General features: G+C 43.2%; 1 protein-coding gene across 1 annotated transcript; it reads right to left on the reverse strand.

Moving 5' to 3' along the window:
- Positions 1–1,563: 1,563 nt before the first annotated feature.
- LOC138672362 (collagenase 3-like) lies at positions 1,564–22,635 on the reverse strand. The gene is made up of 10 exons (XM_069760302.1): positions 22,409–22,635; positions 20,438–20,649; positions 14,072–14,220; positions 13,567–13,692; positions 10,679–10,840; positions 9,006–9,108; positions 8,333–8,463; positions 7,882–8,041; positions 5,505–5,611; positions 1,564–3,213 (listed from the first exon to the last, which is right to left on the reverse strand). Exons 1-10 carry the CDS (start codon positions 22,520–22,522, stop codon positions 3,116–3,118), a joined length of 1,362 nt encoding a protein of 453 aa, XP_069616403.1. The 5' UTR covers positions 22,523–22,635; the 3' UTR covers positions 1,564–3,115.
- Positions 22,636–22,900: the final 265 nt, after the last annotated feature.

Here is a 22,900-nt window from a genome sequence, read left to right on the forward strand (position 1 = left end):
TTTCAATTGCCAGTTGTGGTATTAATTTGACACTGTTATTTGGGTTGAAATTTCAACCTTTCAATGAAATTTCAACAAATTCTTGATGCAAATATAACACCATCTGTAAAAGAGTGGTTGAGAAAAAAACAACGGAAAAGTGTCATCTTTAACTTTAGGCCTTTTAGAGATCATTTCATCTTCAACTTGCTTAAATGTTCACAATTACAGTAATTTTGACCAGGGGTGTCCAAACTTTTACATGCTACTGTAGCTACTTTTTATTTGTTGCTTTAATTTTTTGGTTTCTTATTTGTCACTTACTTAAAGTAAGACACATTTGCATGGTAAGCTTTCTCGTTATGCAGCTCATTATTCTTCTCCTCCAAAGTTGCCAGGAGTCCTGTTCACGTTTCATATCCAACCCTGTAACTCTATTACCATATTAAATGTAATATTTGTAGAAACATTAGTGGAGAAATCATGGTTTATTTGTATATCCTGCTTCATAATGGTTTAGTAAAACATAATATTTAAATTTAGTTGTGGTGTACGTGGCTGTGCTAAGGGTTTACCTGGTTAGTCGGATTCTCTAAGATCATGGTGAGAAGCACAGAACAGAGGCGATGATGCAGCGGGACTTGCCAGACTGCAGGTGGATCAGCAAAGACCAGTACAGCAGGGTATGCAGAACATAAGATGGGTAAGCAGAGCTGGAATCATAAGATGCAGCTGCGATAGATGTACAGACTTTTGAGGAGCAACAAATGTTTAGGCAGCCAGTATCTTACTGCAGGAATGCAGTGACACACAGGAATAGTAGAGATGTAAAGGTAAACTGATATCTTAGTTGCAAAAGTGCAGTTACGAACAGAAATAGCAGAGATGTGTAGGAAAAATGGTAACTTGCTTGCAGAGATGCAGTGACTCGAAGGAATAACAGAGTAACAAATGTATACAACACTGCATAGCAGAAAGGAGCTTGTTAACATACAGTAACTTGACACAGTAGAACTGAGTGTGCAAGAGCATCAGGAGTCACCGTATTGAGCTTTGACATAGTGTCTGTTTGCTAAAATGCAGACAGGATTGCCTAGAAAGATAATACCTTGCTGAAAAGCATGTGATAGCAGAGTGCTAAACTTCCTGAATACTCAGGCGGTGGGTGACCGCCTGAGACTCCTTAAAAGGCCTAGGACGAATGCATCATTGGTGATTGCATACCACAGTCATCCAGTGCAAAGTAACACAGAGGGAACCGGCCATAAGAGGACACAAAAACCCAGTTATAGAGCCGGGACAGGTAACAATCAGGCTGTGGTTTTACTGAAAAAGAGTGTGGTCTGTAAGGATACAGACATGGTTTGAGTGATGTGGTAGCAGATCTATCAATGGGCTTACTCATGTCAGCTTGGCACTAGTCTATGTTAGGTTTAAAGGTTTTAGCTTTAAAAGGGTTTGGAGGATTCAGTTTTGATAATGCTTGCTCTACATTGACTTTAACAATCTCACTTCTGAGACCTCAAAGACAACTGTCCAGCGTTTCATGTGTCAGATTTCATCAATGCAGCTGAATCCAGATTTGCCAGCTTGCTTTTTTTATTTTTTGTCTGGGCAGCTTATCAAAAAAAATCACAGCATTTTTTACGACACATTGGAAAAGCATTAGAAATTTTGGGGATTTTCAAAGACCTATGTCTACAGCACAGAATTATGTGAACATCTTAGCAGCATTCACTCCGAACATTTTTCTTTTAATAACAGTCATAATAATTTGTACAACTTTATCTTAAAAAATCTAAACAAAACATGCATCAATTTTTTTTATTAAGCATTAAAGTGAAAAGGGCTCTATTGTTACAGACAGTCCAGGAACTTCTACAAGGATGGTAGCCCTGGATGGAGCTGGTTCTCAGGTGGGTATTTGTGTGGTTGCCCAATTTAAAGTTACCAATAAAATAAAAACTACATTACAGGAGAATAAAATAATTAAATTACCACGGAAAAAGGTTTTTCTTCTGCAAATGTTTATCTTATGAAAAAATTGAACCTCTCAAGTACCAATCAAGAAAGGTTTTAAGTCCTCCTTAATATCACCAAATTCTTTGATGGGCTCAATAATAATTATGAACCTCAATGCTCAATCAGAAAACGACACAACTTTATTGAAACCGGATTTGGAGCGAATTATTTGTCACTAATTGATTTACAAAAATATTTTAAATTATGAATAAGAGGTTAATTAACCAGTGGTAATGGCACAATAATGGCACATATCCTCTATAGAAATATAAGGATGGGCCCTTAGGATCCCAAAATCCCAGGTAAACACTACCACTGACAACAGACGGCAAGGGGTCCAGTGCCACATACTCTTGTCCAAGTCTATTGATTCCATTGTCATAAACCATGATAGTTGTCCCATCTTGAGTGTTGATCAGGTAACCAATTTTTATCTATCTATGACCCTGGCCTCCAATGTTTGAGGTTTATACAACAATTATGCATAAAATAAAGTAGAGTGTAACCATATCTTAATATAAATAAAGTTGTCATTTACATCTGTGTGATTTCAGCATCACTAACAATCACTATGCAGCATTAAAGAGTAACTTTAACTTGCTAAAAAAAATTATGTAAATACTTTGTAAAAAACTCTGAGCTTCCCTAATTCTTCCTCTCTTTTCCGTTTTGCACTGCATCGCTCCATTGCAGAGATATTGATATTTGTCTCCATTGCAGAGACATTGATATTTGGAGAGCAGTATGTGAAATCTCTGTAGAGTTTTCTCTGTGGGCGTGCACTTTCAACCCACTGGGACGCTGTCACCAATCAGAGTTCTACAGCTGATGTAGCAGCATGTCAGTCTCAGAGGCTACTGAGCTATGATTGGCAGCATCTGGGAGAGAGTGGAGAAAGCACACGCCCCCAGAGAAGACTGAAGAAACACCCAGTTGGTCTGCAAGCAGACATTTCACATATTGCGCTCCAGAAGAAATAAATGTGAATATCTCAGCACTGGAGCGACGCATCACAAAACTGAAAAAAACATCAGAATCAAGGGAGTTCAGTGAATGTTGCAGGATATTTTACTCAATTTGTTTTAAAAAGTGACAAGTTTTATAGTTGTGATTCTTAACACAAGACGGAGAAATTTTCTTTTACATTTGTAACACGGCGAATTCTTGGGTCATACTCAATCTGTGTTTCTCCACGATAAAAATAGATGTTTCCTATATGAGAAAAGATCATAATTAATACTGTTATTCATGCTCTATTTCTGTTATTCAATTCCTTAAAAAAACCTGTGAAAATGTACAGTGGGGCAAAAAAGTATTTAGTCAGTCAGCAATAGTGCAAGTTCCACCACTTAAAAAGATGAGAGGCGTCTGTAATTTACATCATAGGTAGACCTCAACTATGGGAGACAAACTGAGAAAAAAAAATCCAGAAAATCACATTGTCTGTTTTTTTAACATTTTATTTGCATATTATGGTGGAAAATAAGTATTTGGTCAGAAACAAAATTTCATCTCAATACTTTGTAATATATCCTCTGTTGGCAATGACAGAGGTCAAACGTTTTCTGTAAGTCTTCACAAGGTTGCCACACACTGTTGTTGGTATGTTGGCCCATTTCTCCATGCAGATCTCCTCTAGAGCAGTGATGTTTTTGGCTTTTCGCTTGGCAACACGGACTTTCAACTCCCTCCAAAGGTTTTCTATAGGGTTGAGATCTGGAGACTGGCTAGGCCACTCCAGGACTTTGAAATGCTTCTTACGAAGCCACTCCTTCGTTGCCCTGGCGGTGTGCTTTGGATCATTGTCATGTTGAAAGACCCAGCCACGTTTCATCTTCAATGCCCTTGCTGATGGAAGGAGGTTTGCACTCAAAATCTCACGATACATGGCCCCATTCATTCTTTCATGTACCCGGATCAGTCGTCCTGGCCCCTTTGCAGAGAAACAGCCCCAAAGCATGATGTTTCCACCACCATGCTTTACAGTATGTATGGTGTTTGATGGATGCAACTCAGTATTCTTTTTCCTCCAAACACGACAAGTTGTGTTTCTACCAAACAGTTCCAGTTTGGTTTCATCAGACCATAGGACATTCTCCCAAAACTCCTCTGGATCATCCAAATGCTCTCTAGCAAACTTCAGACGGGCCCGGACATGTAATGGCTTAAGCAGTGGGCCACGTCTGGCACTGCAGGATCTGAGTCCATGGTGGCGTAGTGTGTTACTTATGGTAGGCCTTGTTACATTGGTCCCAGCTCTCTGCAGTTCATTCACTAGGTCCCCCCGCGTGGTTCTGGGATTTTTGCTCACCGTTCTTGTGATCATTCTGACCCCACGGGGTGGGATTTTGCATGGAGCCCCAGATCGAGGGAGATTATCAGTGGTCTTGTATGTCTTCCATTTTCTAATTATTGCTCCCACTGTTGATTTCTTCACTCCAAGCTGGTTGGCTATTGCAGATTCAGTCTTCCCAGCCTGGTGCAGGGCTACAATTTTGTTTCTGGTGTCCTTTGACAGCTCTTTGGTCTTCACCATAGTGGAGTTTGGAGTCAGACTGTTTGAGGGTGTGCACAGGTGTCTTTTTATACTGATAACAAGTTTAAACAGGTGCCATTACTACAGGTAATGAGTGGAGGAAAGAGGAGACTCTTAAAGAAGAAGTTACAGGTCTGTGAGAGCCAGAAATCTTGATTGTTTGTTTCTGACCAAATACTTATTTTCCACCATAATATGCAAATAAAATGTTAAAAAAACAGACAATGTGATTTTCTGGATTTTTTTTTCTCAGTTTGTCTCCCATAGTTGAGGTCTACCTATGATGTAAATTACAGACGCCTCTCATCTTTTTAAGTGGTGGAACTTGCACTATTGCTGACTGACTAAATACTTTTTTGCCCCACTGTATGTAATTTATAGTTATGGGGTATATGGGCTACAATATTAGAGAAATGACAAAATTAAGAGAAATGTATTATATGCAGTTCTCTAATACAATCAGAGTTCAGGGAAGGTGTCAGGATTTCACACCCCTGGAAGTTTTACTGCAGCTTTAAGGAAGCGGTGGAAATGCAATTATGTCACTTAGGCTGGAGTCACACGTGCGAGTGTGATGCGAGAAATTCGCACGAGTATCTCGCATCAATACCCGACACTCCCGTTGGCACTCGGTAATGGAGCGTTCAGATGCATAGAAATACATGCAGCCGCAGCTCCGGTCCCGAGTGCCGGCGTCAGTTCCTGGTAATGATGCGAGAGACTCGTGCGAATTTCTCGCATCACACTTGCAAGTGTGATCCCGACCTTAGGCCTAGTTCAGACATTGCAGAATTATTGCAGTTCCTCGACTGTGCTAGTTATCTGATAGGGTTAGCTTGATAATACAAGATAAACAGCCCCTGCCACCTTCTGATCATTAGATAACTTATTTAATAATTTGTAGCTAGTTTTACATCTATGCCCTATTATTCCTCGTTCACATGGTCGTTACTGGGGAGTAAATTACCGTTTTCATGCATGTAGGCTGCATCCACTTTATTTCCTACACCAGGGAACTGCGACTCCAGCGACAAAGGAAATCCACCATCCATCTGTCCTTGTTCTTCATTGTACCTAAAGAAAAAAGGTAGGAAAATATTATCAGAACATGGATGAAAATGAAACCATAGGAAAATATTACGTTGTTGGGATGTGGCTATAGGGAAATTTTGAAGTCATGGGCGAATCATGGTGACATCATGATTTTAGTTGGATGCATCAGCAACTAAATGATGGGATAGAATTCCATCATGGACGGTAGCATCTATCCTCATCACAAAGTTCGGGAAGCCAAAGTCAACAATTAGTGATGAGCGAGTATACTCGTTGCTCGGGTTTTCCCCGAGCACGCTCGGGTGATCTCCGAGTATTTGTTCGTGTTCGGAGATTTAGTTTTCATTGCAGCAGCTGAATAATTTACAGCTACTACCCAGCCTGAGTACATGTGGGGATTGCCTGGTTGCTAGGGAATACCCACATGTGTTCAAGCTGGCTAATAGCTGTAAAATCATTCAGCTGCCGCAATGAAAACCTAATCTCCGAGCAGTCATAAACACTCGGAGACCACCCGAGCGTGCTCGGGGAAAACCCGAGCAACGAGTATACTTGCTCATCACTATCACCAATATCTTCAGTTTCCTTAATTTTCAAGGTCAATCCATTGACAGGCAGTCTCCCAAAAGGTAGTTCATGGATATAAAAAAGGATAAAAGACATCACAACAGTCCATATCTGGTGTTGTGCAGGATGAAAAAAGTCTCTGCTTTCTCTTTTGTAACCCAAAACCAATGTCATTCTGTCATTGGGCATTATTTTGTATTATCTAGATTGTAGCTCACCTGTAATGCCAGACACAACCCAATGAAAGGTGTGGCACTGTTTCTGGAAAAAAAAGGGACCCTTTTCCTTTTTCATCTTTCATATAGGGAAACATTAAAGCTAATGGCTACAGAAATCTCCCTCCACATTATTGACGCTGGCCTCTATCCAGGCTCGGACTGGCCCACAGGACAACAGGAGAATCCTCTGGTGGGCCACCCCCCTCTAACTGGGTACAATATACTTGATTCACCATGTGCAGACAAAGGCGACATCTTATTCATTTATCAATCTACCCAGTTCATTGTTATATATATTTGTGAGTGAGGCTAAAGTCATATTTGCATGTAGCTTAATAGTGAGGCCCTGTATTTGATGTTACTGGTGGGCCCTTGGCATCCCAGTCCGGCACTGAGTCCCTATCCCAGATCTCATATACAGACTTTGTTCTGACCAGCTCAAGTATAACCAAACCAGAACATGTGCAGTATAATGGGGATATACTGTGGTTTTAGAGAGGTGGACTAAGGGCACATATACACAGACAGGCAGCAGAACATGAATTCAGCCCAAGCTGACATTTTGCACCCAGTCTCGCAACACCTTTTATTACCTACTGAAAGTATTATGGTAAATCCAGAATGTTTGTTGGTGTTTAGATGTTTGCTATCAAGGGTGAGAGATTTTGTTCTGAGGCAATAAGTTCTTGCTGGATAGGATCTGTGCTGAATAAGTTTCTCCATGCCTCCAACTAGCAGGATCCGTTATATGGACAGATGCTCTAAATTTGAGATGTATCTCCTGACCAGGTTTATGAAGGACAATGGTCTGGCCATTCCTCTGTCCTACAGATTCATCATGCATGTTATGCCATAAAACTGGTTTACAAAAGTCGTACATTTTTGCAAAACATGTACTGTAGTGGCTCAAAAATATGGAAATGTTTGGTATTTTTACGCCATTTTTACCATCAACTTTTCGAGACGTGGGTAGAGTTTAGAGGACAGAGCTTAGAGGTATAATTACTCCTCAAAAGAGGTAGAAATTATAGCAGAAATGTTCTCATGTCTGTTACTGGATGACATTTCTGACTCCGGTACCCCGGCAGCCGATAGGTAAATTCTAGTGATGAGCGAATATACTCGTTACTCGAGATTTCTCGAGCATGCTCGGGGGTCCTCCGAGTATTTTTTAGTGCTCGGAGTTTTAGTTTTCTGCGCCGCAGCTGAATGATTTACATCTGTTAGTCAGCATAAGTACATGTGGGGGTTGCCTGGTTGCTAGGGAATCCCCACATGTACTTATGCTGGCTAACAGATGTAAATCATTCAGCTGCGGCGCTAAAAACTAAAACTCCGAGCACTAAAAAATACTCGGAGGACCCCCGAGCATGCTCGGAAAATCTCGAGTAACGAGTATATTTGCTCATCACTAGTAAATTCAATAAGAGGCAAATTCTTCCCAATATATTTTGCGATAAGTAAATTGACTTCCTAAGATTTGTGCCCTCTCCTCGCCCAGCCTACCTCCAGCACAGGTCTCCAGTAACAAAGTAGGTCCTTCGTTTCTCCCCATCATAGACAGCAGCATCTATTCTCATCACAGACTCGGGGAAGCCAAAGTCACCGATATCTTTGGGATCTTCAACTTTCCGATTCCATCCACTGACAGTCCAGAACTGTCGCCCTGGTGGCAGAACATGGATTTACAAGAGATATACGACATCAATAACAACCCATCTTTGGTTCTTTGGTGCTGTACAGGTTTAGAAAATGTACATGCTTTATTTTTTCAAAAACAGTGCTTCTCTTGTCCATGGGCTTTGTCTGGAATTGCAACTTATCCACTTTTACTTGAATATGTTTGACCTGTAATACCAGACACAACCTAAAGACAGGTGTGGCGCTGTTTCTGAAAAAATACAACAATTTTTCTCATCCCCAACAACCCCATTAATTACATTGGCTGTAAATTCACCTTTAAACAATATGGGGTTCTTGACTGGGTAATTATAGGCGGCATCTATGAAATCAGGGACTTCTTCCCACAGTGAAGTGATTAGGATTGCTTTATGTGCGGATAAGTTTGGATGGTGATACCAAACATGCCTACGAAAAATATAAAGAAAAATTAAGTCATCCTGGAATGGAAACCTACAAAGAGCCGATCACATGGATCCCATCCGTCTCTCTAGACGACCAACCTCTATGCTTCTCTGCAGTGCCCCTTCAGGAAGAAAGAAGCATTACACATTGCAAATCGATGGGCAGCTATGGATTTTAATAGAGAACTAGACTTCATGCAGAGCATAACTAGACCCCATTCAGAATATCTCCATGCAGGAGTGGACACAGACAAAAAAGGGCCCCTGTGCAAGAACAATACATGGGCCCTTTGCAGTCCAATAGCTCATCATAATGCACAATACCACCTGTTTTGGAGATAGAAATGGTCCCCCTTACATTTGTGCGACGGCACACGTTGCACAAAAGGTATGTCTGCCTTCCTTCTTTCCAAAAAGAATTTAATGTGCATGGTACAGTCAGTTATTCTACGAATGAAGGACAACTACCTGTTGAGCCTCAGTCTGGTTTTGACTCTTTTTGAAGAAAACAATTGAAGAAAAGTTACAAAATACAAGAGGGTTTACCTATTCTTAAAGATAATGATGCCTCCCTCCAAATGTGCCATGGCATCGATAGGTACCTCCAGGGTGCAGATTGTGGGAGTTATAACACTTGAGGGTCTGAAACCTGAAAACAAAGTTTAATAAGGACTAGCAGCTGTGCATTTTCTATCACAGTGATACACTGTTATTTAAAGGGATTGTGTGAGCTAATAAATCTGTCTGTATTAGTAAATTCCTCAATTATAGTTAGCCTTAAGGAACATCGACTACAAATAGCATCTACCACTTGAGTCAACATGTCTGTACAATATGAAGTAGTACCTGAACGACACCGCTGGGCAGGACTCAACTATAGTACAGTAGCCGATGAGACAGAAACAAAACACTGGCTTTTATTGAAAGACAGAGGATTTTGTAGCAGAAAATAAGACTAACATTTCTTGTAATGATAACAGCAATAATAGACACAAGGAGAGATAGTTGGAGCTCGTCACACAAGCTGCGCTGCAGCAACTGCAATACAAAGTTCAATACAAGCAGTATAAACAATTTTTCTCTCTACTAAATTCCTACCTGGCTTCCTATAATTGGGTCGTGCTGCTGCAGTACCCTAACTGTAGAAACCTGCTCTATACCCTAACGCAGTTGAACACCGGTGTCACACTCATAATTCTGCAGCAATGAGGAGAAAGTCTGCTAGCTTCAGCTTGTTCCCGAAGTAGTGTAGCCAAGTTTTCTGTGCTGCACTCCTCCTTCAGGTTAATGGTTCCATCTTCTTCCAGGTCCAGGCAAGTCTCGGCCCACTTTCAATGCTATAGGGTCATTGGTACCACAGCATTGCTTTCTCTCTCCAAGTTACAGGTGCTTGGGAAAAACTGGCTTGGCTGTGTTATGCGACCCTTTCCTTCAAACACGGTCCTGCTAGCCAATCCTGCTGTAGCTGGGCACTATTTTATATACGGGCAGCCCATTGTTTTCACAAAACAACTATTCCAATAGCACACAAATCAGAGGGGAACATTGTCTCTTAAAGTAACAGTGTAATTCAGCTCTTGGCAGGGCCTGACCCCCCACAAATGTACGGGCAGCCCATTGTTTTTAGTGACAGCCATGTAATAATCCATTTACCCAGTGGAGGAGCTGCAGGGAAATGGAACACTTACTCTCACACAATTCACAGTTGATCGCTGGATGTTCTAGCATTAAAACACCCTGTGATTAGCTTATCAGCAGGTTCAAAAAAGTTATTGTACAAAGTCTTCAAACAGAAGCTGTATAGCCATGTGTCTGGGATGGTTTAGTGAATCCTGCATTGAGCAGGGGGTTGGTCACGATGACCCTTGAGGTCTCTTCCAACTCTAACATTCTATGAAAGTGGGCAGATGTGGGACTAGGATTAGAGAATTGGGAAAGTAGCAGCTATGCCTCCTGATCTCACCCATACATATGTTTGCTTGACAGAGCATTCATGTCTACTTATTGGGGAGAGGGGAGTCTGTTACTGCCAGTATGCAGCTTATCTTCCTAGAGAATTGGGCATGCCGGAATCCAACATGTCCAATACTTTTTTGTTCTTAGATCAACTGTTAAGGAGAGCCATGATGCACACGCATCCATACAGCATAAATATATTCCAATGTGCATCCAAAAACCACAAAGGAGCAGGCAGTGCATAAAATAATTGTTACATTTACCATATAGTTCCTGTATCCCCAGGACATCATCAGCCGGAAGGGTGAAGTTCTCAGAATTGAAGCAATTGTACATGGGGTACATTAGCGCATAATGATTACTGGAGTGTGCCATCCCCAATGAGTGCCCAAATTCATGTAAAGCCACTGAGAATAAATTGAAGTCTGCAAAGTGAAAATAAAGGAATATGACATACAAAGTGTAAGCTCCTCGGGGGAGTGTACATGATATCCAGAATTATCATCGAGCACGGGAACAAAGCCAACAAAAGTATTCTCAATAGAGAAAGAGCCAATTCAAGGATGTCATACAAAATGTAATTGATACGGTACATGAAGTTACCCCTGCTCCATATAAATATTAAATACTAATTATTTACCCATAAAGTTATCCAAGTCACTGGATATACAGGTCCTTCTCAAAAAATTAGCATATAGTGTTAAATTTCATTATTTACCATAATGTAATGATTACAATTAAACTTTCATATATTATAGATTCATTATCCACCAACTGAAATTTGTCAGGTCTTTTATTGTTTTAATACTGATGATTTTGGCATACAACTCCTGATAACCCAAAAAACCTGTCTCAATAAATTAGCATATCAAGAAAAGGTTCTCTAAACGACCTATTACCCTAATCTTCTGAATCAACTAATTAACTCTAAACACATGCAAAAGATACCTGAGGCTTTTATAAACTCCCTGCCTGGTTCATTACTCAAAACCCCCATCATGGGTAAGACTAGCGACCTGACAGATGTCAAGAAGGCCATCATTGACACCCTCAAGCAAGAGGGTAAGACCCAGAAAGAAATTTCTCAACAAATAGGCTGTTCCCAGAGTGCTGTATCAAGGCACCTCAATGGTAAGTCTGTTGGAAGGAAACAATGTGGCAGAAAACGCTGTACAACGAGAAGAGGAGACCGGACCCTGAGGAAGATTGTGGAGAAGGACCAATTCCAGACCTTGGGGAACCTGAGGAAGCAGTGGACTGAGTCTGGTGTGGAAACATCCAGAGCCACCGTGCACAGGCGTGTGCAGGAAATGGGCTACAGGTGCCGCATTCCCCAGGTAAAGCCACTTTTGAACCATAAACAGCGGCAGAAGCGCCTGACCTGGGCTACAGAGAAGCAGCACTGGACTGTTGATAAGTGGTCCCAAGTACTTTTTTCTGATGAAAGCAAATTTTGCATGTCATTCGGAAATCAAGGTGCCAGAGTCTGGAGGAAGACTGTGGAGAAGGAAATGCCAAAATGCCTGAAGTCCAGTGTCAAGTACCCACAGTCAGTGATGGTGTGGGGTGCCATGTCAGCTGCTGGTGTTGGTCCACTGTGTTTCATCAAGGGCAGGGTCAATGCAGCTAGCTATCAGGAGATTTTGGAGCACTTCATGCTTCCATCGGCTGAAATGCTTTATGGAGATGAAGATTTCATTTTTCAGCACGACCTGGCACCTGCTCACAGTGCCAAAACCACTGGTAAATGGTTTACTGACCATGGTATTACTGTGCTCAATTGGCCTGCCAACTCTCCTGACCTGAACCCCATAGAGAATCTGTGGGATATTGTGAAGAGAAAGTTGAGAGACGCAAGACCCAACACTCTGGATGGGCTTAAGGCCGCTATTGAAGCATCCTGGGCCTCCATAACATCTCAGCAGTGTCACAGGCTGATTGCCTCCATGCCACGCCGCATTGAAGCAGTCATTTCTGCCAAAGGATTCCCGACCAAGTATTGAGTGCATAACTGAACATTATTATTTGATGGTTTTTTTGTTTGTTATTAAAAAACACTTTTATTTGATTGGATGGGTGAAATATGCTAATTTATTGAGACAGGTTTTTTGGGTTATCAGGAGTTGTATGCCAAAATCATCAGTATTAAAACAATAAAAGACCTGACAAATTTCAGTTGGTGGATAATGAATCTATAATATATGAAAGTTTAATTGTAATCATTACATTATGGTAAATAATGAAATTTAACACTATATGCTAATTTTTTGAGAAGGACCTGTACTAAAAATAAATTACCGGTAATGTAAAATCAGGTGATGTAGGAAATTGTCAAAGGGATTAAAAATTGGGTGATTTTCCTTTTTTTCATGAAGGTCAAAGTTGAATTTGGAAATTATCTTTTAAAAATAGTTGTTTCCCTAATATATAAGGAACTGGGACTATTGGGGAAGGAGATTTGGGCAGTGCAATGGTGCTCCATTCAAATGAGGGTAAGACGTGCACCGTTTTTCCGATCGGTGAAGTTCTGCAGGAGGAACTTTCACCAATTTATAACTTATCTTCAATGGAAGAAAACAGAAAAATCCAGGGCCCATGGCCCAGTAAAATATGGAGATTTTTTTAAGTATGAAATAGGAAAAGACACAAGTACAGAAATACAATGCATGTCGGACCACTTATGAAGAAAGATGTCATGAAGAAGGACCATAAGTGATCCAAAACGCATCGCATTTATGTACTTGGGTCTTTTCCTATTTCTTTCTAATACTTAATAAAGTCTTCAACATATTTCACTGTATCATGAGAGCTGGATTTTTCTGTTTTCTTTCATTGCTGCACACACAGCGTTTGATCCTTGCACTTGCTGGTGTGTTAGCTGGATTTTTCTTCAATGGACAACCTCTATATAGGGAGGCTATGTGGGGCTCATGCTGTATATGGGAGGCTATGTGGGGCTCATGCTGTATATGGGAGGCTATGTGGGGCTCATGCTGTATATGGGAGGCTATGTGGGGCTCATGCTGTATATGGGAGGCTATGTGGGGCTCATGCTGTATATGGGAGGCTATGTGGGGCTCATGCTGTATATGGAAAGCTATGTGGGGCTAAGCTAAGCTATGCCTCAGAGATGGCAAAAATAAATATTTACCTTCTGAACCCACAGTCCAAGTTTCGTCATCATCAAAATGAACATCTCCACCCAAGCGCTCACCAGGACGAAAGGCATGAGCCAACACCTTTCCAGGGCCATCAAACGGGAAGAAATCTCCATGTTCTAGAGATGATGAAAGCACATCCTTAAACAATTAACGTTAGTGATAAGCGAGAGTCCTCGGCATTTCCAAGCATACTCGGGTGTTCTCCGAGTATCTTGGGCATGCGTGTATATTATGTTTGAGTCCCTGCAGCTGTAAGACAGCCTGAATACATGTGGGGATTCCCTAACAAACAGGCAACCCCTGCATGTGTTCAGGTTGTCTAGCAGCCGCAAATCATGCAGCTGTGGGGACACAAACATAATCTACAAGCACGCCCAAGATACTTGGAGAACATCCGAGCATGCTCGGAAAACTCGAGTAACGAGCACACTCGCTCATCACTAATTAACATACATGCATATGAATATTCCTATACAACAATGTAAACAACATCACCTTGGGAAACAAAAGAGATCATCAGGTCAGCAATCCCACCACGGAGCTGTATAAACTGCAGGGAAGTCACCTCGCTCCACACTCTCAAGGCTTCTCGTATGCTCCAATCCACATCAGCTGGTGGCAAATCTGGGGTATAATTAACTATCCTACATGATTCAAAGTCAGATAACTGTGAGTCTTTCAGATAAAAAACCACCATACTAAGCCATACATCATGATTACATAATATGTCACAAAAGAAAAAAAGTCAGTCTTGGTAAAATCCCTCATTTCATTATACAAGAGAAATTTTTCATAAAGCTACATGTAAAAAAAAATGAAGACTGAGTCTTTATATAGTGCTTGGCTCTCACACAGTCATTCTCCCCAATTTTGGTACTTAAGATCTTGTTACGCACTTGTTCCGGATCCGGGCTTTGCTTCCCTCACCTTGGTCCATTGAACTCTGTTGTCATCCACGTAGGGCTCTGCAGATGACCTGAAGTAATCCTATTGGATCATTTGCATGGGCCTATATAAAGCCTACTAAGACACGTGTGTCTTGGTATTAAGACCTTCTTGTTGCTCCAAAGTTATGTCTGTTACCTGTTCCCGGTTTTCAGGACCTCTGCTACCTGTGCCTGGTCTTCCAGGGCCTCTTCTGTTTGCCGTCAGGTGGCTCCCGGGACCTCTACTAACTTTTTCAGGACTTGTCCATCTATGGTCTTCCTCTGCTACCTGTTTCCCGCATGCCTTATCTGCCTGCTGCACCAACGCCAATGGTCCATGTGTCCACCCAGACCTTGGGTTGGACTTTGAGGATCCACCTCACCTAGTGAGCCTAACCGATCTAATCTCAGTGATGTACAGTCATTGCGCCAAAAGTGCTGACACCCTTGAAATTGTTCCAGAAAATGAAATGGAGGTAATTGCTTAGTATTAGGTGGCACAAAAGAGTCTTGTATAGGGCACTGGTCACACACAGGTGATAGATTCTGAGTGGTTGCCTCATCAGTATTTTGCACCTGTATTGCCACCATCTTTATTACATGGGTTTGCTGCATCCTGAAAGTGCACTAATTCTGAGACCTGGGCAGGTAAGCACCACAGTCCATTTGTGCTGTATTAATTCTTAACTGTGTTTCAAGTATGTGATGCTCGATCAAACTCACCCGTGGCAAATAACATGTGTAAGCAATGTGAAAAATCACACCTGAAACCAATAAAAAGGGGAGAAGTTGACACAGTCTTTGCATTGTGAGTCTGTGTGCCGCACTAAGCATGGGAAACAGAAAGAGGAGAAGAGAACTGTATGAGGACTTGAGAACCAAAATTGTTGAAAAGTCCATCGCCAGAGATCTTGATATTTCTTTGTCTACGGTTCGCAACATAATCAAGAAGTTTACAACCCATGGAACTGTAGCTAATCTCACTGGACATGGACGACAGAGAAAAATTGATGAAAGGTTGCAACGTAGGATTGTCCAGATGGTAAATAAGCAGCCCCGATGATGAGCCCCACATAGCCTCCCATATACAGCATGAGCCACACATAACCTTCATATACAGCATTAGCGCCACACAGCCTCCATATACAGCATTAGCCCTAAATAGCTTCCCATATACAGCATGAGCCCAACACAGCGTTCCTATATACCATATGAGCCTTTGCACAGCCCCCTATATACTGTATGAACACACACAGCCCCTATATACAGCATGAGCCCCACATAGCCTCCCATATAGAGCATGAGCCCCACATAGCCTCCCATATAGAGCATGAGCCCCACATAGCCTCCCATATGCAGCATGAGCCCCACATAGCCTCCCATATAGAGCATGAGCCCCACATAGCCTCCCATATGCAGCATGAGCACTACATAGCCTTCCATAAAGAGCATGAGCCCCACATAGCCTCCCATATAGAGCATGAGCCCCACATAGCCTCCCATATACAGCATGAGCCCCACATAGCCTCCCATATACAGCATGAACCCCACATAGCCTCCCATATGCAGCATGAGCACTACATAGCCTCCCATATAGAGCATGAGCCCCACATAGCCTCCCATATACAGCATGTGCCCCACATAGCCTTCCATGTAGAGCATGAGCCCCACATAGCCTCCCATATGCAGCATGAGCCCCACATAGCCTCCAATATGCAGCATGAGCACTACATAGCCTCCCATATAGAGCATGAGCCCCACATAGCCTCCCATATAGAGCATGAGCCCCACATAGCCTCCCATATAGAGCATGAGCCCCACATAGCCTCCCATATGCAGCATGAGCCCCACATAGCTTCCCATATAGAGCATGAGCCCCACATAGTCTCCCATATACAGCATGAGCCCCACATAGCCTCCCATATACAGCATGAGCCCCACATAGCTTCCCATATACAGCATGAGCTCCACATAGCTTCCCATATACAGCATGTGCCCCACATAGCCTTCCATGTAGAGCATGAGCCCCACATAGCCTCCCATATGCAGCATGAGCCCCACATAGCCTCCAATATGCAGCATGAGCACTATATAGCCTCCCATATAGAGCATGAGCCCCACATAGCCTCCCATATAGAGCATGAGCCCCACATAGCCTCCCATATAGAGCATGAGCCCCACATAGCCTCCCATATGCAGCATGAGCCCCACATAGCTTCCCATATAGAGCATGAGCCCCACATAGCCTCCCATATACAGCATGAGCCCCACATAGCCTCCCATATACAGCATGAGCCCCACATAGCTTCCCATATACAGCATGAGCCCCACATAGCCTCCCATATACAGCATGAGCCCCACATAGCCTCCCATATACAGCATGAGCCCCACATAGCCTCTCATATACAGCATGAGCCCCACATAGCCTCCCATATGCAGCATGAGCACTACATAGCCTCCCATATAGAGCATGAGCCCCACATAGCCTCCCATATACAGCATGAGCCCCACATAGCCTCCCATATAGAGCATGAGCCCCACATAGCCTCCCATATGCAGCATGAGCCCCACATAGCCTCCCATATGCAGCATGAGCACTACATAGCCTCCCATATAGAGCATGAGCCCCACATAGCCTCCCATATGCAGCATGAGCCCCACATAGCTTCCCATATAGAGCATGAGCCCCACATAGTCTCCCATATACAGCATGAGCCCCACATAGCCTCCCATATACAGCATGAGCCCCACATAGCTTCCCATATACAGCATGAGCTCCACATAGCTTCCCATATACAGCATGAGCCCCACATAGCTTCCCATATACAGCATGAGCCCCACATAGCCTCCCATATGCAGCATGAGCACTACATAGCCTCCCATATAGAGCATGAGCCCCACATAGCCTCCCATATGCAGCATGAGCCCCACATAGCTTCCCATATAGAGCATGAGCCCCACATAGTCTCCCATATACAGCATGAGCCCCACATAGCCTCCCATATACAGCATGAGCCCCACATAGCTTCCCATATACAGCATGAGCTCCACATAGCTTCCCATATACAGCATGTGCCCCACATAGCCTTCCATGTAGAGCATGAGCCCCACATAGCCTCCCATATGCAGCATGAGCCCCACATAGCCTCCAATATGCAGCATGAGCACTACATAGCCTCCCATATAGAGCATGAGCCCCACATAGCCTCCCATATACAGCATGAGCCCCACATAGCTTCCCATATACAGCATGAGCCCCACATAGCCTCCCATATGCAGCATGAGCACTACATAGCCTCCCATATAGAGCATGAGCCCCACATAGCCTCCCATATGCAGCATGAGCCCCACATAGCTTCCCATATAGAGCATGAGCCCCACATAGTCTCCCATATACAGCATGAGCCCCACATAGCCTCCCATATACAGCATGAGCCCCACATAGCTTCCCATATACAGCATGAGCTCCACATAGCTTCCCATATACAGCATGTGCCCCACATAGCCTTCCATGTAGAGCATGAGCCCCACATAGCCTCCCATATGCAGCATGAGCCCCACATAGCCTCCAATATGCAGCATGAGCACTACATAGCCTCCCATATAGAGCATGAGCCCCACATAGCCTCCCATATAGAGCATGAGCCCCACATAGCCTCCCATATAGAGCATGAGCCCCACATAGCCTCCCATATGCAGCATGAGCCCCACATAGCTTCCCATATAGAGCATGAGCCCCACATAGCCTCCCATATACAGCATGAGCCCCACATAGCCTCCCATATACAGCATGAGCCCCACATAGCTTCCCATATACAGCATGAGCCCCACATAGCCTCCCATATACAGCATGAGCCCCACATAGCCTCCCATATACAGCATGAGCCCCACATAGCCTCTCATATACAGCATGAGCCCCACATAGCCTCCCATATGCAGCATGAGCACTACATAGCCTCCCATATAGAGCATGAGCCCCACATAGCCTCCCATATACAGCATGAGCCCCACATAGCCTCCCATATAGAGCATGAGCCCCACATAGCCTCCCATATGCAGCATGAGCCCCACATAGCCTCCCATATGCAGCATGAGCACTACATAGCCTCCCATATAGAGCATGAGCCCCACATAGCCTCCCATATACAGCATGAGCCCCACATAGCCTCCCATATAGAGCATGAGCCCCACATAGCCTCCCTACTGTATATACAGCGTAAGCTACACATTGCCTCCCTATATACAGTGTGAGCCCACATAGCCTCCCATATACAGCTTGATCCCCACATTTCCTCCCTAAATACAGCATGAGTCCCACATAGCTGCCCATATGCAACTCGAGCCCCACATAGCCTCCCATATACAGTTTGAGCCCCACATAGCCTTCTTATATACAGCAAGAACTGAGCCCCACATAGCCTCCCTATATTCAGCATGAGCCCCACTTAGCCTTCCTATGTGCAGCATGAGCCCAACATAGCCTCTCTTTTTCAGCGTGAACCACACATTGCCTCCCTATATAGAGCGTGGGCCACACATTGTCTCAGTATATTCAGCATAAGCCCATCATAGCCTCCCATATACAGCATGAGCCCCACATAGCCTCCCATATAGAGCATGAGCCCCACATAGCCTCCCATATGCAGCATGAGCCCCACATAGCCTCCCATATGCAGCATGAGCACTACATAGCCTCCCATATAGAGCATGAGCCCCACATAGCCTCCCATATACAGCATGAGCCCCACATAGCCTCCCATATAGAGCATGAGCCCCACATAGCCTCCCTACTGTATATACAGCGTAAGCTACACATTGCCTCCCTATATACAGTGTGAGCCCACATAGCCTCCCATATACAGCTTGATCCCCACATTTCCTCCCTAAATACAGCATGAGTCCCACATAGCTGCCCATATGCAACTCGAGCCCCACATAGCCTCCCATATACAGTTTGAGCCCCACATAGCCTTCTTATATACAGCAAGAACTGAGCCCCACATAGCCTCCCTATATTCAGCATGAGCCCCACTTAGCCTTCCTATGTGCAGCATGAGCCCAACATAGCCTCTCTTTTTCAGCGTGAACCACACATTGCCTCCCTATATAGAGCGTGGGCCACACATTGTCTCAGTATATTCAGCATAAGCCCATCATAGCCTCCCTATATACAGCATAAGCCCACATAGCCTCCCATACACAGCTTGATCCCCACATTTCCTCCCTAAAAACAGCATGAGCTCCACATACTACAGCTGCCCATACGCAACATTTCCCCTATATACAGCATGAGCCCAATATAGCCTCCCATATACAGTTTGAGCCCCATATAACCTTCTTATATACAGCAAGAGCTGAGCCCCACATAGCCTCCCTATGCACAGCATGAACGCCCACAAAGCCTCCCATATACAGCTTGAGCCTCACGTTGCCTCCCTATATACCTCCTTGTCCCCCGCCACTCTGCTCCTGACTCTCCGCAATGCACAGTTGACGTGATGAAATGACATCAACATCATGTCAGCCGTCTCACATGCTGAGTACTGTAAGATGCAGTTGGTGGCCCCTCCATCACCTATGTTTTCAACTATGTCTACATCCCGAGAATGCGGATAGCGATAACAGCGTGCGACGGTGCATGGACGGCGGGTAGGGAGAGCACTATGTAGCCCTTGGGCCACTGTTTCAGCCCTTTGGCTGTCTCGGTCCACTGGCTGCACTTTGCCCAGGTCTGCTATAAGCTGTGCGGACCAAAACTGGTCTCTTCCTCCCCAAAATTTACAGCAAATAAGGATCAGAGTTTTATGCTACTCTTAAGGAAAGACACATCTTATAGTCAGCATGTGCTTTTTTTTAACAGTGGTGCCTTTGACAGCTGCCTACATTGCCTTTCCATGTCCTGGCCTATAGATCCTGATAATATGGAAGTAATTACCTGTATGTTATGATAGAGGATTTCCATTTTACATCCTGTCCAATGACGGCATACTCTGCGACATCAGGTACCCCACATCTGGCTTCATCCATCGTATTGTCTTGACCCCAGTTGAAGAGCAGATCCATGATGTTTTGTATTTCACCGAGTTGTTTGCAGACAGGTTGTAGAAGACTCTCGTGTGTCACCATGTCCTCTGTGTTCTCTTGTCCCTACATAGTGAATTTGATAATTTTGTGAAACAAGATATGTTTGTTTTAAAGGGACATTTAGGTTTTATCACGTCAATAAGTTCAAGATATATTCCATTCTCTTGAATGTCCTGAAAGCTTTTAAAGGGATTGTTTCAAGTTGCTAAAATGCATAAATTTACAAACTGGTTCTAAAAAAGAACATCTTTTATAAAGTACTTCTTACTTAAAAATTATTTCCGTTCTCAAAAACAGAGGAATTTTTATAGTGTACATCTCCCTGCATAGTTACCGGCCACCACTGCAGACTCAGAGCGACCAAGTACCTAGGCACGGAACGAGCGTTGCTCTGAAGTTGGTGGATGATCAGATGCAACCATCGTTTGTCTAGTGATTTTCTCCCACAGCTTTCTCTGCTAACAGCCCCGGAGAAAGCTCAGTTCCGAACCTTGGCGCGATCATGCCGCTGGTCGGAACTGGCAATCGGGAAACTGGGAAGCAGATGAGTGAAGCGCATCTCAAGTTCCCTCTCTATAGACAGGAATGTACAGTATAATCATAAAATTTTCTGCTAAATATATATTTTTAAGTTTTGTCAATGTTTTATGTTGTTACTTTTTTTCTGAATCAAGATCTTTATTTAAAAAAATATTATTAATTTTGTCATTTTTACGCTGGGCACCGGGGTTTTATTAGGCTCATAGTTCACTCTTTCTAGAAGAGTTTACAGCAGGTTCCTTTTCATCAGAGACAGGATTACAATGATAGATAACAACTCTATATACACCTCACAATAAGCGATGTCACATCTGACCCTTCGCAATGATCTTTGTACACGCTCATTAAATGCATCAATACAAAAGAAAGGGTGGGGTCTGTTCATTGCTGCTCATGTACGTGTGACTTCTCTGAAAGAACAGGAAATATAAGTGTAGATTAGCCCATGTTTTCAGGGTAAATAATGAAAGATTTCTGCATTTCATTTTTAATACAGATGGTGATTTGAAAAAAAATGCTAAAAATGTAAAAAAAAAACTGAATCTTTTTAAAATCAGTTCCAGGATAGATATATTATGGACAGTACATCATTAAACACCCATCAATGTGACCCTTTAGGAGCTTATATGTGGTTATTCTGAAAGGATGATATACAGCAAACCGTTTCCTATCAAATAGTAGCAGCAGCAAGAAAAGATAATAGTTGGATATTTAAAACCTAAGTTTTTAAATAATCCTATAAAAACTGGGGGGGGGGAAATATAATCAATGCCAGATAGAAAGTGCTCAATACTACAACAGCGCACAAAAATAAAAATGGCTTGGTCTCCCCCTCTATGACGGACCAGAGCAGCCCGTCCAAACTTGTAACGGAGAGACCGGGGGACGGATATAAGCTCTAGAAAAGCGACCTTGTCGTGCCCCGTGTAGGTTTCCCTAAAGCAGTGTTCCCCAACTCCGGTCCTCAAGAGCCACCAACAGGTCAAGTTTTCAGGATTTCCTTAGTATCGCACAGGTGATGGAATTATTGCCTGTGCAGGTGATGCAATTAACACCTGTGCAATACTAAGGAAATACTGAAAACATGACCTGGTGGTGGCTCTTGAGGACCAGAGTTGGGGAACACTGTCCTAAAGGATAGACCAACAATGCAAAAGTAGCGGACAAACCTTTTTATTTTTTTAAGAAAATGATGAATCAGGCCCATTGTCAAAAGTGGACACCCCAACACAGTGTGTTATCATATGGGTAATGGTAATTTTCTGCTTAAAAGAATACGAACCTTAGCATCATTATTTGCAATGATCCTCTGATCCGGCAGTCTGTTCCTCTCGATCGGCAAGGCATGAGCTATACTGAGAAAAATCAAACCTTGTGTCACTTGGAAGATGCCCATCGCGATACCGTCCTTCTACTTTGGCACGATGTTGACTTGTACAATTACATTTATAGTCATGTGAAGGGAGACGGTGCTCTCTTATCAGACTGCGACATTCGTCAAGGTCAAGGTTGGATTATATCCGATTGAATCAGAATTTGTAACAACATAAAAAGCTGAATAGAGAATTGTGATGTGATAATAGACACATTCCTAAGGTTCAAATAGTCACAACCTGTTATGACTTATTGAGGTCTTGAATACTTTTTGTCTTGTGGAATTCTAAATATATGGAATAAAAGAAGCAGCGGGGTGAACACGCGAGTTTTGGTTAAAGGGTCGTGGCAGAATGCTAGGATACGACGTGACCTAGTAACTCAGAACTAAAGGATCAAT

The sequence above is a fragment of the Ranitomeya imitator genome, chromosome 3 (assembly GCF_032444005.1).
Source record: "Ranitomeya imitator isolate aRanImi1 chromosome 3, aRanImi1.pri, whole genome shotgun sequence".
In the NCBI taxonomy this organism is placed as follows: domain Eukaryota; kingdom Metazoa; phylum Chordata; class Amphibia; order Anura; family Dendrobatidae; genus Ranitomeya; species Ranitomeya imitator.